Raw genomic sequence first — 15217 nt, forward strand, 5'->3', positions numbered from 1 at the left:
TCAGTTAGCATTACCATTGTTACTACCACTGTCGGTACCATTACTACCCTTGATACCATTGTTACTACCACTGTTGGTACCATTACTGTTGTTGGTATCATTACTATTGTTAGTATTATTACTATTGCTAGTATTATTACTATTGTTAGTATTATTACCTCCGGTTGTTTCCCCCCTGGCATGCAACTTTCGGTTAAATGCCATAAAATTAATGTAAGCATGCGTTTTCATTTTGTTATTTATATTACACTTGTTTATCCCATTTGGCAAATTATTGTTTAACCTGAACTTGTTCAAGTTATAAACATGCCCACTGTGTAAAGTATTTGTCATATGTTGTGGTGGACAATCATTCCCATCATTTCTCTGATTATACACATTAAAATAATTTTTAGTCAAGAACTTTCTATTAATTCTTTCGTTTACAAATGATTGAATGTAATTATAAAGAAAAGTAGATTTACGCATAAAACATGTATTGTTATTAAGATATGGACTAACCAAATTTGTCATGTTATTAATTGAGCCAATTCCACTACTACTGCTGATAGTGGACAGGTAATTATTCGTAAAATTTGTACTATTAACTCCATTTGCAGAATTAACCCCATTTGCAGCATTAACCCCATTTGCAGCATTAACCCACTTTGCAGCATTAACCCACTTTGCAGCATTAACCCTATTTGCAGACATAACCCCGTTTGCAGAATTAATCCCATTTGAACTGTTGGATAGCGCATTGCCGCTTTCACTACTTGCTACAGTCATGTTGGTTGTTGTATTGTTGTATGCATCATTACATCTTATCATGTAATTATGAAAAAGAGTAGGAGCACGATTATGCACTGTCATACTATTTGCATGCGCATTCCCTACATTTACAAAGGATAAGTTTTTATATTTACAATTCATATTTCTATTATTTGAAGTGATATTGTTATACTGTTTCAGCAGCTTATTATGTTTTGGATGAATATATCTTTTTAAGGATGTTTTATAATAACTTTTACATAAAATTTTATTCTTCGTACCCTTTTTAGAATGTTTATTATCTATGTTAATCTTTTTATCATTTTTATTTGATCCGTTATGAGACAGTGTATCATTGCATGATAGTTTGTCATTACAATGCATTGTATTACTGAATGATGTACACGTCTCTGCACTGTCAGTATGCTTATCATATTTGTTAAGGCAAGTAGAATTACACTTACGATTGGTACTTACATTACTATTCCCTCTGTTGTTATGATCCTCACCTTGCAGTAATTGCATATCCGCAATGTTATACAAATCATTGTAATTGATAAAAACGTATGGTATTTTTTGATTCTTTAAAACAGTAAAGAATTCTGAGCATATGGACGTTCCTACATTCATAAATAATGCATGTTTCATATCAACATATATATCTATATTTTTTTTTAATTGATCTTTAATATTTGAAAAGATTAATTTTGCATAATAGAATACCTCAGTTTCATTTGAGTTTACATTAATAATACAACCAATTACTTTCCTATTTTGTAAGCATAAAACAGATGCGACACTTAAATAATAATTAGAATTAAATGCATGAATTGTTAATATATCATTTTCTAAATTAACCAATTTTCCTATCTTTTCTATTTTCCCATCTTCTTTTACTTTTTCTGGTGCCCCTATTAATCTTATTCTATTATGTTCTTTGAGACTATCTTTACCTTCAAACATATCCTTATCAGATCCTTTCAACCCTTTGGTTTCTTCACATGATTGTTCTATCATCTTTGAATTTTTTAAATAATGTAAATGTACGCCATTTTTTGAGATATCCGTATTGACCTTTATCGTTTCTGCATTTGTTTTGTTTACTTCTTTGTCTTCCATTTCTCCTTTTAGTTTATCATTTGCATCTAAAATTATTACATCGGGTATCACCTCTTCTATAGGGCCCTTAGGAGTTTCATCTACTTCGATTTCACCTTCGCGCTGTTCTTCAGCTTTGTTTTTTAAACCAAGGTCGTTTTTTATATCGGGATGATTTTCTTTATCACATCGATTTTCTTTATCCAAATGATCTTTTTTTCCGAGCCGCTTCCTTTCTTCGCTATGACTGTGTTTGTCATTTTCATTATGCTCATCCCGTTCCTTTTCATCATCACAAAAGTACATAGCAAAGTTCATGTTGTTTTCTTTACTGTGTATACTACTACTTATTGTTTCATTTGGTGAAGAGGCATCCCCCTTTTCCTCACCTGAATCATCATAGCTAGAAATATCGTTTGTCGTTTCATTTTCTTGATATTTTTGCTCTTTTAAAAAATGGACTGCATTTTTTTTTTTTTTTTTTTTGTTTTTATTTCGAGAGAATCGATTTCATTTTGGTTAGCTAACTCACAGTAAGCTATTCTTGAAACAAGTAAATATTCATCCACTGTATTTTTACCATCAATAATTATTTGCCCTTTATAATTTTTGTCTAAATACTTATCAACTGTACTGTCATCCCCCACTTGTTCTAATTTCCCCATATCAGTTGTGTTTTCATTTTCATATAATGGGATTAAGTCATCTGGGTGCATATCCTTATACTTTCCATAATTATTTGATGTCGACGATTCGGCTGAATCGGTTGATACATCTGACCCATCTGATGCATCATCGTCACTTACAATATTAATATTGCTCATTCGTCCATTATTACATAAATCTGTCTCTTCATTTTCACTTTCATATAAGGAGCAAGAATCATCGGATAAATTTTCACGTGTTTCGCCATTGTTTGGACGCCTTTTATTTTCATCTCCTATCATAATAATCTTCTTGGCTTCACTTTCTTCATCCAGCTGGTAAAACTGTTTTAACTCGTTTTCGTTTTCGTCTGTGTTGATTTTATTTTCGTTTTCGTCTGTGTTGATTTTATTTTCGTTTTCGTCTGTGTTGATTTTATTTTCATTTTCGTCTGTGTTGATTTTATTTTCATTTTCGTTTTTACTTTCATTTTTTTTTTTTTTTTTCTCACTACTGCAATTAACATCATGTCCATCAACATCGTCAACAAATTTTGTGTCATCATCATTTCGAAAACATTTAGTATAACTTACGTTATTCCTATTATCGATTGAACTATTATCGTCAATCTTGTTATTATTATACTTACCTCTTTTTCTTCTATTTATTACTTTTTCTTTTTGCCTATCTAATGATAAGTAGTCCCCCCTCTCGTCCGTGTGCATTACCTTTGTCGGGCTCATCGAGGAACAGTCTTCAACATTACGCGCTGAACGCACATCATTTGGCACGCCAATCATCGAGTTATTTGGTATGCCAATCATCGAGTCATTTGTCATGTAACTCACTTCCTCATTTACTACCTCATTAAGTTCAATCTTATTTTTATATGCATATAAATATGCGTCGTTTATTTTGGGCGAATTAATTTTATCTGATCTGTCTTCTATTTGACATTCTTCATGCTCCTTTGCATTTAACATATTTCAAATATAAAAGGTTACAAAAAAAAAAAAAAAATAGAAAAAAAAAAAAAGAATAAATTTATATAAAAATTCAAATAAATAAAAATAAAGCAATGGCATTTTCACCATTAATTTTATAATGCCTATTATAAATAAAAAGTAAATGAGCGAAAAAAATCTTCAAAATAATTAAATTCTGTTCGCGTGAAGTATGTATATATGTAAACAAATACATACATTTACCTATAAATATTATACGTTTGCATATATTTATATAATATGTACCTACATATACATTAAAAAAAAAATAAAGATTGCGTTTTTCGTTGATTATTCATTTATTTGTTCATCCATCTATTTCATTATTTAATTAAAATAAAATAAATTAAGCAAATGCTGCTTAAAATACAATGCCTGATTGAATTACAAAAACATGATAGTGGATGATAATACAACGTCACAGGATGTGGGTGAAAAAAAAAAAAAAAAAAAAAAAAGATAAACGAATTACATAAAAGCATATACATATACATATGCATATATATATACTATACCCATTTATAGTATATTTTTTTTTTTTTTTTGTGTGCATACATTATTTTATATATACATAACGAGAGAAAAAGATTTTTAACTCTGATTTTTAATTATATATAAAATTATAAATAGAAATAAAAACAAACATTTATAGTTTTATGATTTCTTTTTCTTTTTTTTTTTTTATTATTCTTCATTTTTTCCTCAATTAACTTTTTCATCAAAACGTGTTATATAATACGCGAATGATACATATACGAATAAATACATTCGTAATATATAAATATATATATTATTTATACGTATATATTGTATGCATTTATGTATGTTCATGTATGTTTATATATATATATATATATATATATATATTATTTATATTTATATTACATATAGATGTATGTATTACTTCATAAAGGAAAGAAAATAAAGTATAACTTATAGTATATAATGATGAAATATGAAGCTCTTTTTAAGCACACTGGGAGATGTACAGCATACAATATATAGATATATTATATATACATAGATCATAAATGTATAAAAAAAATATATATATATATATATAAATGTATAAAATTTAGTAATTTTTTTTTCTGTATATATTTTAAGGAATGTTTTATGTGCTAATTTTCGAATAACATAGAATTATTATTGAATGCATTACGTAACTTACTACTTTGTGCTACACTATTTATCAAAAAAGGGCATAAAGGAATAAAAAAAAATAATAGTACAATAATAGCGAAAAAATAGCAAATTAATAGCGGAATTACAGCAAAATTATAGAAAAAAATATTAGCAAAGTAATAACGAAATAATAGCAAAATATTGGCAAAATATTGACAAAATATTGGCAACATATTGACAAAATATTGGCAGCATATTGACAAAATATTGGCAGCATATTGACAAAATATTGGCAGCATATTGACAAAATATTGGCAGCATATTGACAAAATATTGGCAGCATATTGACAAAATATTGGCAGCATATTGACAAAATATTCGCAACATATTAACAAAATATTTGCAAAATATTGACAAAATATTAACAAATTAATAACGAAAATATAACGAAAAAGTAGTTAATAGCGACTTAATACCGAATTAATTGCAAAATAATAGAAAAATAAAAGCCAATTTAAAGCAAAATAATGGCAAAATAACAAAAATGTAGTAGAAAAATAATAATAAAATAAGTGAGCTATAAGTAATAAAAGCACAGTAGAGTTCAAAAATATAAACCTTACTATATATGGGGAAAACCACATCCATTATGTATAGAAGTATTTTTGTGCATGTACGCATGTATAAATGTAATATTTTACGGTAACAATAATTCTATATGTCTGTGTGAAAACATAATTTTACAAATATATAATTAAATATAGAATTATATCTTTGTGCTTCATTTGCTTCTTGTAATTTATAAAAAAAAAAAAAAAAAAAAATGTTCTTTAACTCTAGTTACAGTAAGAAAAAGAGCATTTTGCATTATAATAATATATTATCTAAGATAAATTGTGAGATACATTACTTAAACAACTTAAAAGGTTAGAAGGTGGTTCCTCCAAGCGCAAAATTTTTACTACGCGAAGTGTTCGTACATACATATATACATGTATACGTACATATAAATATATATATATATATATATATATATATATACCTACTTACATGCACCTGTACACATATTCACGTATTCGTCGACACTCTCCTGGAAAACAGTTGAGCGCGAAATGGACTATCAACTATTTTTAGAAAGCTTGGAGGAAGCGAGTTATCTACGCAAGGTGAAGTACCTTAATGCTAAGGACTTAACAGATTTTAACATAAAAGCAGCATATTATATTTGCAAGGAAATACATGAAAAGCAGTTAAGTAACGAAAATGGTTATGTAGTTATAGGATTATCAGGGGGTAGAACACCTATCGATGTTTATAAAAATATATGTTTAATTAAAGATGTAGAAATTGATAAAAGTAAACTAATTTTTTTTATAATTGATGAAAGATACAAAAGTGATGATCATAAATTTAGTAATTATAAGAATATTAAATTTTTATTTTATGAATTACGTATAAATGAGAAGGAACAATTGTTCAGACCAGACACAACAAAGAATCTTGTTGAATGTATAAGAGAATATAATGAAAAAATAAAGTACATGCTGAAAAAATACAAGAAAATTGATATAGCAATATTAGGTATGGGTAGTGACTTTCATATAGCTAGTTTATTTCCAAATATATTTTATAATATATATATGAATAATTATCAAAATGGGTATATATATGAAGATAAGTCAATTCATCATATGCAAAATAATGAAAACGATAATGAGAATGACAGTTTAAATTTATTAAAAGAATATGTATATTTTACAACTACTAATAATTTTGATGTTCGAAAAAGAATTACAGTATCTTTAGATGTATTAGGAAATGCACTAAGTAAAATATTTTTATTGAATTCCGCAGAAAAATTAGACCTATGGAAAAATATGCTTTTAAAATCATATATAGATGCGAATTATAATTTATACCCAGCTGTTTATTTAATAGATACTTGTAACACTACTGTTATAACATGTGGTTATGAAAATTATACAAAACAGTTACAAGAAATTTATGATTCCAATAATTCCATATCATCCCACACTAGTAATAGCTTTCATAAAAGAGAATTATTAACTATAATTGTTTTTGGCTGTTCAGGTGATTTGGCAAAAAAAAAAATATATCCAGCTATATTTAAACTATTTTGTAATAAATTATTACCAAAAGATTTATTAGTAATTGGTTTTGCTAGAACAGCACAAGATTTTGAATCCTTTTTTGATAAACTAGTCATATATTTGAAGAAGTGTTTACATTGTTATGAGGATTTGTCTATTTCGCAAAAAAGAGATCTCTTAAATTCGTTCAAACATAGGTGCAGGTACTATATTGGTAATTATGCCTGTTCAGAAAGTTTTGAAAATTTTAATAAATATTTGATAGAGGTGGAGCAGGAAGCGCACTCCAATGAGTACACGTGTTATTACAATATTATAGGTGAGGATAAATCGTGCAGTAGTGATTTACACAAAAGGGGCACAAATGATGAATGGTCAAGATGTCCTCCAACGGATGCAACTGATGTAGCACATTCCACGGCGAACTATACTTATGTGATAAACAGAATGCTGTATTTAGCATTACCTCCGCACATTTTTGTTAGTACATTAAAGAATTATAAGAAACATTGTTTGAACAGCAATGGGACGGACAAAATATTATTAGAGAAACCTTTTGGAAATGATTTGGAATCTTTTAAAATATTATCAAAACAGATATTAGAAAATTTCAATGAACAACATATATATAGAATAGATCATTATTTAGGTAAAGATATGGTTTCAGGATTAATGAAATTAAAATTTACGAATACTTTTTTATTATCCTTAATGAATAGGCATTTTATTAAATGCATTAAAATTACCTTAAAAGAAACAAAAGGAGTATATGGTAGAGGTCAGTATTTTGATCCATATGGTATCATAAGAGATGTTATGCAAAATCATATGTTACAATTATTAACATTAATAACTATGGAGGATCCTATAGATTTAAGTGATGAATCAGTTAAAAATGAAAAGGTTAAAATATTGAAATGTATACCATCTATAAAATTAGAAGATAGTATTATTGGTCAATATATCAAATCAAATAATTATCAGGAAGATAATTCGAATGAAGATAATATTGATGAATCAAAAAGAAATCATAGTTATCATGATGATCCACATATAGATGCAAATTCAATTACTCCCACATTCTGTACATGTATCTTATATATTAATTCTATTAATTGGTATGGTGTTCCAATAATATTTAAAACAGGAAAAGGATTAAATAAAGACATATGTGAAATCAGAATTCAATTTCATAATATTATGGGCTCATCTGATGAAAATATGTATAACAATGAGTTTGTTATTATTTTACAACCTGTTGAAGTAATATATCTAAAAATGATGATCAAAAAAACTGGATGTGAGGAAATGGAAGAAGTACAATTAAATTTAACAGTTAATGAAAAAAATAAAAAAGCCAATGTCCCAGAGGCATATGAAACTTTATTATTAGAATGTTTTAAAGGATATAAAAAAAAATTTATTTCAGATGAAGAACTATATGAATCATGGAGAATATTTACCCCCTTATTAAACGAATTACAAGAAAAACAAATTAAACCATTGAAATATCCATTTGGTTCATCAGGGCCAAAAGAAGTTTTTGATCTTGTGAAGAAATATTATAACTATGGAAAAAATTATACGAACACTCCTGAATTTGTCAGAAAATCTTCCATTTATGAGGATAATCTGCTAGATATTAATTGGGAAAAGAAGTGTCTTAAAACCAGTTAATTTTACGGGTAGCGCTAACGCATAAGCTATAACGCATACGCTAGTGTATGTACATTTGTATATATATATATATTTATATATTCAAACGAACGTAGATAGGCAGTTTTACACACATTATTTGGTGCTTAAAATTAACAATAGCTGCAAATGACGTTGCAACATTTCCAACACAGATATGTGCACACGTATTTATATGTAAGTACGCATGTGTATGGGCATATAATCCTTATTTGAATACATTTATTAATTAATAGGTGCATTCGTTTATCCATTCATTTATCCATTCGTCAATGCGTTCGTTTAATCATGCGTATTTATATTCGAATATTCATTCGTTTTTCTTTCTGTTTATTCGTTTATTTGTTTGCTAGCATTTTATATGCATATTTATGAACATTTCGCATTTTGCAAAATTTTTCCACTTATTATGAAGTCACAGTGTACCTTTTCTTGTATAAACGTATATGTGCAATTACGAAAAATTAATTTTTATGAATTTTCACATATATATGTGTTAATCTCCCATCTACCTTACCTATTTACCCTAATTAAGTAATTACATATTTATTATAAATTTATGGATTTCAAAATCTCTACATATATATGATAACCACAATAAGTAGTTTACTATGTAGAATATTTTTTATGTTTTCAAATATTTTTATTTTGCTACACAATTTATACAAGACGCAGCGTTTTTGAAAGTATTCACATATATTTATATTATTAACATAGTGGCAATTAAAAAAAAGGAAAAAAGAAAAGAGAAACATTAAAAATATCAAATGTTTTCGCTAAAATTAAATTATTTTTTAAACATTTTATTTGTTTACTTATCGTAAAATTCGCATATTTAAAATGATAATAAAAATATAAGGAAATGGGTGTATTATTTTATATAAATATTTACATAAAAAAATTGTACGTGTGTGAATATGTGAGAACTGTTTTATTTTGTTTTTTATACATTTATTATGGCTGCTCTTTTTTTTTTTTTTTTTTTTTTAAATTACTAGATATGTGTGCCAAAGGATCTATTCATTTTTATATAATAATGAAACATTCTCAAGTGATATAGCGATATTATATGGTGAGTAATTTTATTAAAAAAGGTAAAGTTTATAAAAAAGAAATTTTTTTTTTTGAAATTTTAACACTTGAACACAAAAATAAGTTTTAAGGCGAATTAAAGTAACAAAGGTATTATAAATAAGCATAAGAAAATGTTCGAACTTTTACTCATAGTTAAAATGAATTATACAAGATAAGCAAAATTACAGTCATAAATTTAATATTTTATTTTTTATTTTTCTATATAAAGAACATTAACTAAAAAAGTTTAATTATGCATTCATATTATTATTCTTTTATATAATGTTAAAACGTATTTTCATTGACTCGTTTTTGTAGTAAGCATTTTAAGAGGTTAGAGAAGATAACTTCAGAATGAGATACTTATATTTTTTATTAGGGTAATAAGTGCTGCTAAAATATAAAAATTAGTGCAAAAATTAATGCACACAATAAAATTTTTATATAAAATCCTTATTTTATATTTTATCAGTTACAATAAAAAAAAAAAATAAAAAAAAATTAAAATGTTGTAAGAAGCCACTTTACAAATACGAATGAAGCAAAACATTGACATTATCCAAAATAATAGGTATTTCTTAAGAATTATATTAAAATAAAATAGATGTATAACAAAACAATTCTTTTTATATATAAAAATTTATATCATTATTTTTCCATTTAATTTTTTCTTTTTGTACATATATTATTCGCGCGTTATTTGCCCACGGGCATATTCGCAATTATTCTGTTCTGTTTACATTTTTTAAAAAAGTATCAATACATTTTATAACTATTCATAATTTTTTTCCTGTATTTATATTTTCAATACGTTCTTTGTAATATTTATGGACCTTCCACATGAAGATCAAATATCCTGATATATTATTTTTTTTTTCAAGATAATATATATAATTGTTCTTTAAGTTACAATAATTTTACTAAATGAATTTTTTTTCTTTTTGAAAATGTATAAAAGAAAACTTTTCTTTTGATAAATAAACTGCTATGAAATACACATATATAATATATATATATATATATATATATATATACATATAATATATCATACATAAAAGGATATATTCATAATATCATTTCGTATTTATTTTGCACATATTAACTGTTGATAATTCTTCTTTTTTTAAACCTTAAAATGTGAAATATTCCAATGGAATATAAAAAAAGTATATATATGTACATTTATATATATATATATATATGTAAATGATTACATATATGTGAATAATTATGCATATGTTAATAATTATGCATATGTGAATAATTATGCATATGTGTATGATTACATATATATGTGAATAATTACCTATATGTAAATAATTACATATATGTGAATAATTGCCCACATGTAAATGATTAAATACATATAAATACGTGGATGCTCATAAATGTGTATTTACATATATATATAATATATATGATGAGTAAAAAATAAGGCATAATTAAAAATTAAGCCACGGGTTCCTGAACTTCTACTATTGGATCTTGAATTTTTGCTTCCTCGTCACGTCTGCTATCTTTATCCATATTACATTTAGAATCATTGCACTCATGAATTTCATCTGCATCATTTTTATTATCAACATCATCACCATCTTCATCGTCATCTTCATCATCATCCTCATCACTTGTATCATCACCATAAGAACTGGAATCGTCCTCATTCATATTATTCATATTTGGCATATTCTTAAATTGATCCATTCCGCCTAATCCAGAAAAATTAGCCATATCTTCTCCACCCATATTACCTAACTTACTAAAATCGAGATCTCCCATTCCTCCCATACCTGGCATGCCGCCCATGCCGCCCATGCCACCCATTCCTCCTAATCCTCCCATTCCTGGCATATTTCCAAATTGACTCATATCGGGCATACCTCCCATTCCACCAAAACTGTTCATTGCCATATCATCATATTCTGTTGTTTTATTTTCTTCATCCGTGTCAACCCATGAATTCCAGTCACATTTAATCCAGTGCTTTTTTCCATCATTATTTACTGTCTTCCATCTTTCTTTTTCTTTTTTTATTATTTTGAATTTTATATTTCTCTTGGTACTATATTTGGATTCTTCAACATTTATAGGTTTTAAAAAATTTAAAGTAAATTCATATTCATTTTTATCTTTGGTTCCATAAAAATATAATTTATCCTCTTTTAAGTCAATTTTCGTATTTTCCGCATCTTGTAACTCTATGGTTAGGTAAAGGCACTCTTTTTTTTGAGCCCACAAAACTACTGGAAATAGACTAAAAAAGAAAAAACACGCCCAAATGGATGATTATGTAGGTACATAAATATATATGTGCATAAATATATATACATATATGCACATATATACATTTATATGTTTATTTAGGTAATTTTATATATAATCATTTATTATGCACCAACATGTCGCATTAATAACATAGTAACGACACTCTGACTCAAAAAGGTGTGAAATATGTTGAATAAAACAATATACGTAGATTTTATCCCCACATAATAACCATAAAAAAAAACATTCAAGTAGTAACATTACGGAACAAAAATACGAACATATTACGCACATACATATATATATTATTTATACACGTATGCAGTATATACATATGAATAATATACGTTCAAAGGTACACAACTGGGCCGCACAAAAAATATTAATTTTTTATTTTATAAAAAGGCCAATCATACACAAAATAAACAAAAATCCACCATTCATATACCAAATATATAATGTAGAAGTCAACACTTAAATATCTATATATAATATGTAAATCAACTAGGGAAAAATGAAACAAATCAATGTACAAAAAAGGGAGAGGGGAAAAGTAAAATGTAATTAAGCTTTATTTTAGTATCACAGATATTCTGTTCTCTATTCATCATTTTATGCATATATAAATACATACTTTTTTTTTTTTTTTTGAAACTTACGGCATGTTGGGAAAATGATTGTTCAAAGTAAAATTAAAAAAGGGGATGAAAAAATGAGTTAATACTCCTTAAGATACAAATGAACTATATTAATATTTTTATATATTTTATCTGTGAGAACTTATAGGGTTATTTTCGTATAAATTTGATATAAAAATGTAATAGTTAAATGTATGCACTACTGTTTCTTTGTATATATATATATACTTCCGTATGTTTTCATGTAAGTATGTAAAATATATGTATATATATAAAATTTTACTACATTTGAATTTTATTTAATTAAATTGTTAATTTATATATATTTTGTATTTTTCTTTTGTTTCGTTTCGTTTCGTTTTATTTTGTTTTAATTTCTTTTAAGTTTTTTTTTTTTTTTTATGCGCATCACTGACAAAAAATTGTAAATATATTGTTACTGCAATAAGGGAAAGAAAAATTGTACCTTTCTATTTATTATATTTTTGAGTTCCAAGATTTTTAATTATTATTGTATATTTCCTTAATATTTTTTGAAATGTATACAGTTAAATATAATATATTATAGTTATATATATATTTTTTTTTTTTTCTTGAATAAGCATAAAAAAAAAAATTTAAAAAGAACGTCCCTTTGGCGTGTTCATTCTATATATATATATGCATATATATACATTCACATATATACACAACTTATACAAACATTTATATATACTATATATATATATATATATATATATATAACTTATATGTATATATATATACCTTAGCTTATACATACATTAAAATATATATAGTAAATACCACATTATTTATTTATTTTTTCATTGCACTTAATAGCAAAGGCATGTTTAAAAAAAAAAAAAAAGCCCTTACTAGGAAAATGTTTCTTCCCTATAATTTGCAAAATTTACAGAAGTCATGTTTATGAGAAAAAAAAAAAAAAAAAAGAATTATAATCATATAACTGAAAGGAAAAAATAGTGATTACATATAATAAATATTAAAAATACGAAAAAAAAATTACAAAATGAGAGCTACTTAATACAGTTAAAAAAATAGTATATAAAATTGTTTAGAATTGCGTAGAAAAAATACAATTTATACCCACTATGTATTCAAAAAAGAAAAAAAATTATAAGAAAATTGCATTATTTTTATGAAAACTCCTTTTTTTTAAATGTAAAAGGAGAGCTCATATATCTTTAAGAAAATTTTCACCTTTGTAAACAGTGTTATAAGAACACAACTCAATTACAATTTTATTAAAATCATTTACAATTTTATTAAAATCATTTACAAATTTATGAAAAGTTTTTTTTTTTAATTTAATTGAAATTTCACGAAAATTATAATATACTGAAATGTTATATTATTTATATATATTAATGTACCTGTTTTTTAGTAAAAATTGTGGCAAAAAATCTTTGCTTATAAATGTGCATATAGCATATATACATATATATATAAACATACATGAATAATGACATAACAGTATATTAACATGATGATATACTAACTTAATAACAGAGTAACATAACTATATTGTAAGTCTAAGCGGCATGCACATTAATAATTTAAGGTGTGATCGCTGTAGTCTTTTATTACATTCATTTTTAAGTTCCATGTGCCATGCGGAAACATCATGATTACAAGGGGGGAAAAGAAATCATTATTTATTTGTACGAAAGAAAATACTGACGGCTAATATATAAATATGTATGTGTACGCTTTATGTTCTTAAAATGTAAAAGAAGAGAAAAAAAAAAAAAAAATAAAATAAAATACATTTCAGTGTTCTATGCGATGATACATTTTATTTTTGAGAAATTAAAAAAAAATACGCTACAAATTTATGGTAGTATCTATATTTTATCTATTATATTTGGTTAATATTGGTGGAAATTTTTCTCCATAAAAGCACAGAAAATTAGTTGATTTTTTTAACTAATCCTAATATAAATATTTTATTGCAAGGGATATGCGCTATAGCTTTGTTCATATATTTTAAGAATTTCAATATTCAACTAAAAAAAAAGATAAAAAGTAAAATTTACCAACTTCCGTTTTGTTATACCATTTTTATGTGTTTAAAAAGAATTAATTCTAATGGAACTTGCGTAAAAAAAAGAGTTACATAAAAAGGTAAGACGGCATTTTCTGTTTTATTATATTGTAACTTATTAACTTTTTTCTCTACCATTTTATTCATAAAAAAAACATGTTAAATATGACTATTATATTGCGAGTTAAACTCTGAAGACTCTTTTAAAATATTTCACACATGTATACACAAAAAATGAATACATGAATGATTACATAAATGATTGGGTATACGCATACACTAAAAGCGTTGCGTGAGTGGCTTAAAGCGATACGTTCCCATTTTCATAGTTTTTGTTTTAAAAATAAAGAATAGTTGTGAGCTTACGTTTTATATGTTCCATAATTTTTTATTTCACACAGTGTATGTCACTGTACATATCATATTTTGTTTGTTTCAAATGAAATATTTGAAAAAAAAATTTAATCATTTAGAGACTAACTTTTCTGAACGGTACGAGAAATGTAGAGGTACTATTATATATATCCAATAGTGGGGGATCTAGAGAATTGCTTTGACGTTATATTGTAAAATATTATTGTAAACCGAAAAAGAAAATCGCTATTTATAGAAGTTTTTTCATCATATTTTCCTTAGATTAAATGTTTTCTCTTCCTCTATTCTTTTTTTTAAAGAAAAACAGTGAAAAACACTTCCATTTTTTTATTAATACTTTGAAATACACAGTATGTATTTTTTAAAATCATT

The 15217-nt window shown here is 25.5% G+C and overlaps 2 protein-coding genes and 1 pseudogene across 3 annotated transcripts; 1 reads left to right on the forward strand and 2 right to left on the reverse strand.

Annotated features, from left to right (window-relative positions):
- MKS88_004549 lies at positions 1 to 3476 on the reverse strand (annotated as a pseudogene). The gene is made up of 2 exons: positions 2381 to 3476; positions 4 to 2279 (listed from the first exon to the last, which is right to left on the reverse strand). Coding segments are annotated over exons 1-2 (3372 nt in total).
- A 2258-nt stretch (positions 3477 to 5734) lies between these two features.
- Positions 5735 to 8410, forward strand: MKS88_004550 (glucose-6-phosphate dehydrogenase-6-phosphogluconolactonase; the record flags this gene model as incomplete). Its single annotated transcript, XM_067217734.1, has 1 exon — positions 5735 to 8410. One exon carries the CDS (start codon positions 5735 to 5737, stop codon positions 8408 to 8410), a length of 2676 nt encoding a protein of 891 aa, XP_067072133.1.
- Positions 8411 to 10951: 2541 nt separating this feature from the next.
- On the reverse strand, positions 10952 to 12028 carry MKS88_004551 (HSP90 co-chaperone p23; the record flags this gene model as incomplete). The annotated part of the gene is made up of 2 exons (XM_067217735.1): positions 10952 to 11756; positions 12000 to 12028. 2 exons carry the CDS (start codon positions 12026 to 12028, stop codon positions 10952 to 10954), a joined length of 834 nt encoding a protein of 277 aa, XP_067072134.1.
- Positions 12029 to 15217: the final 3189 nt, after the last annotated feature.

The sequence above is a fragment of the Plasmodium brasilianum genome, chromosome 12 (assembly GCF_023973825.1).
Source record: "Plasmodium brasilianum strain Bolivian I chromosome 12, whole genome shotgun sequence".
NCBI classification, from domain to species: domain Eukaryota; phylum Apicomplexa; class Aconoidasida; order Haemosporida; family Plasmodiidae; genus Plasmodium; species Plasmodium brasilianum.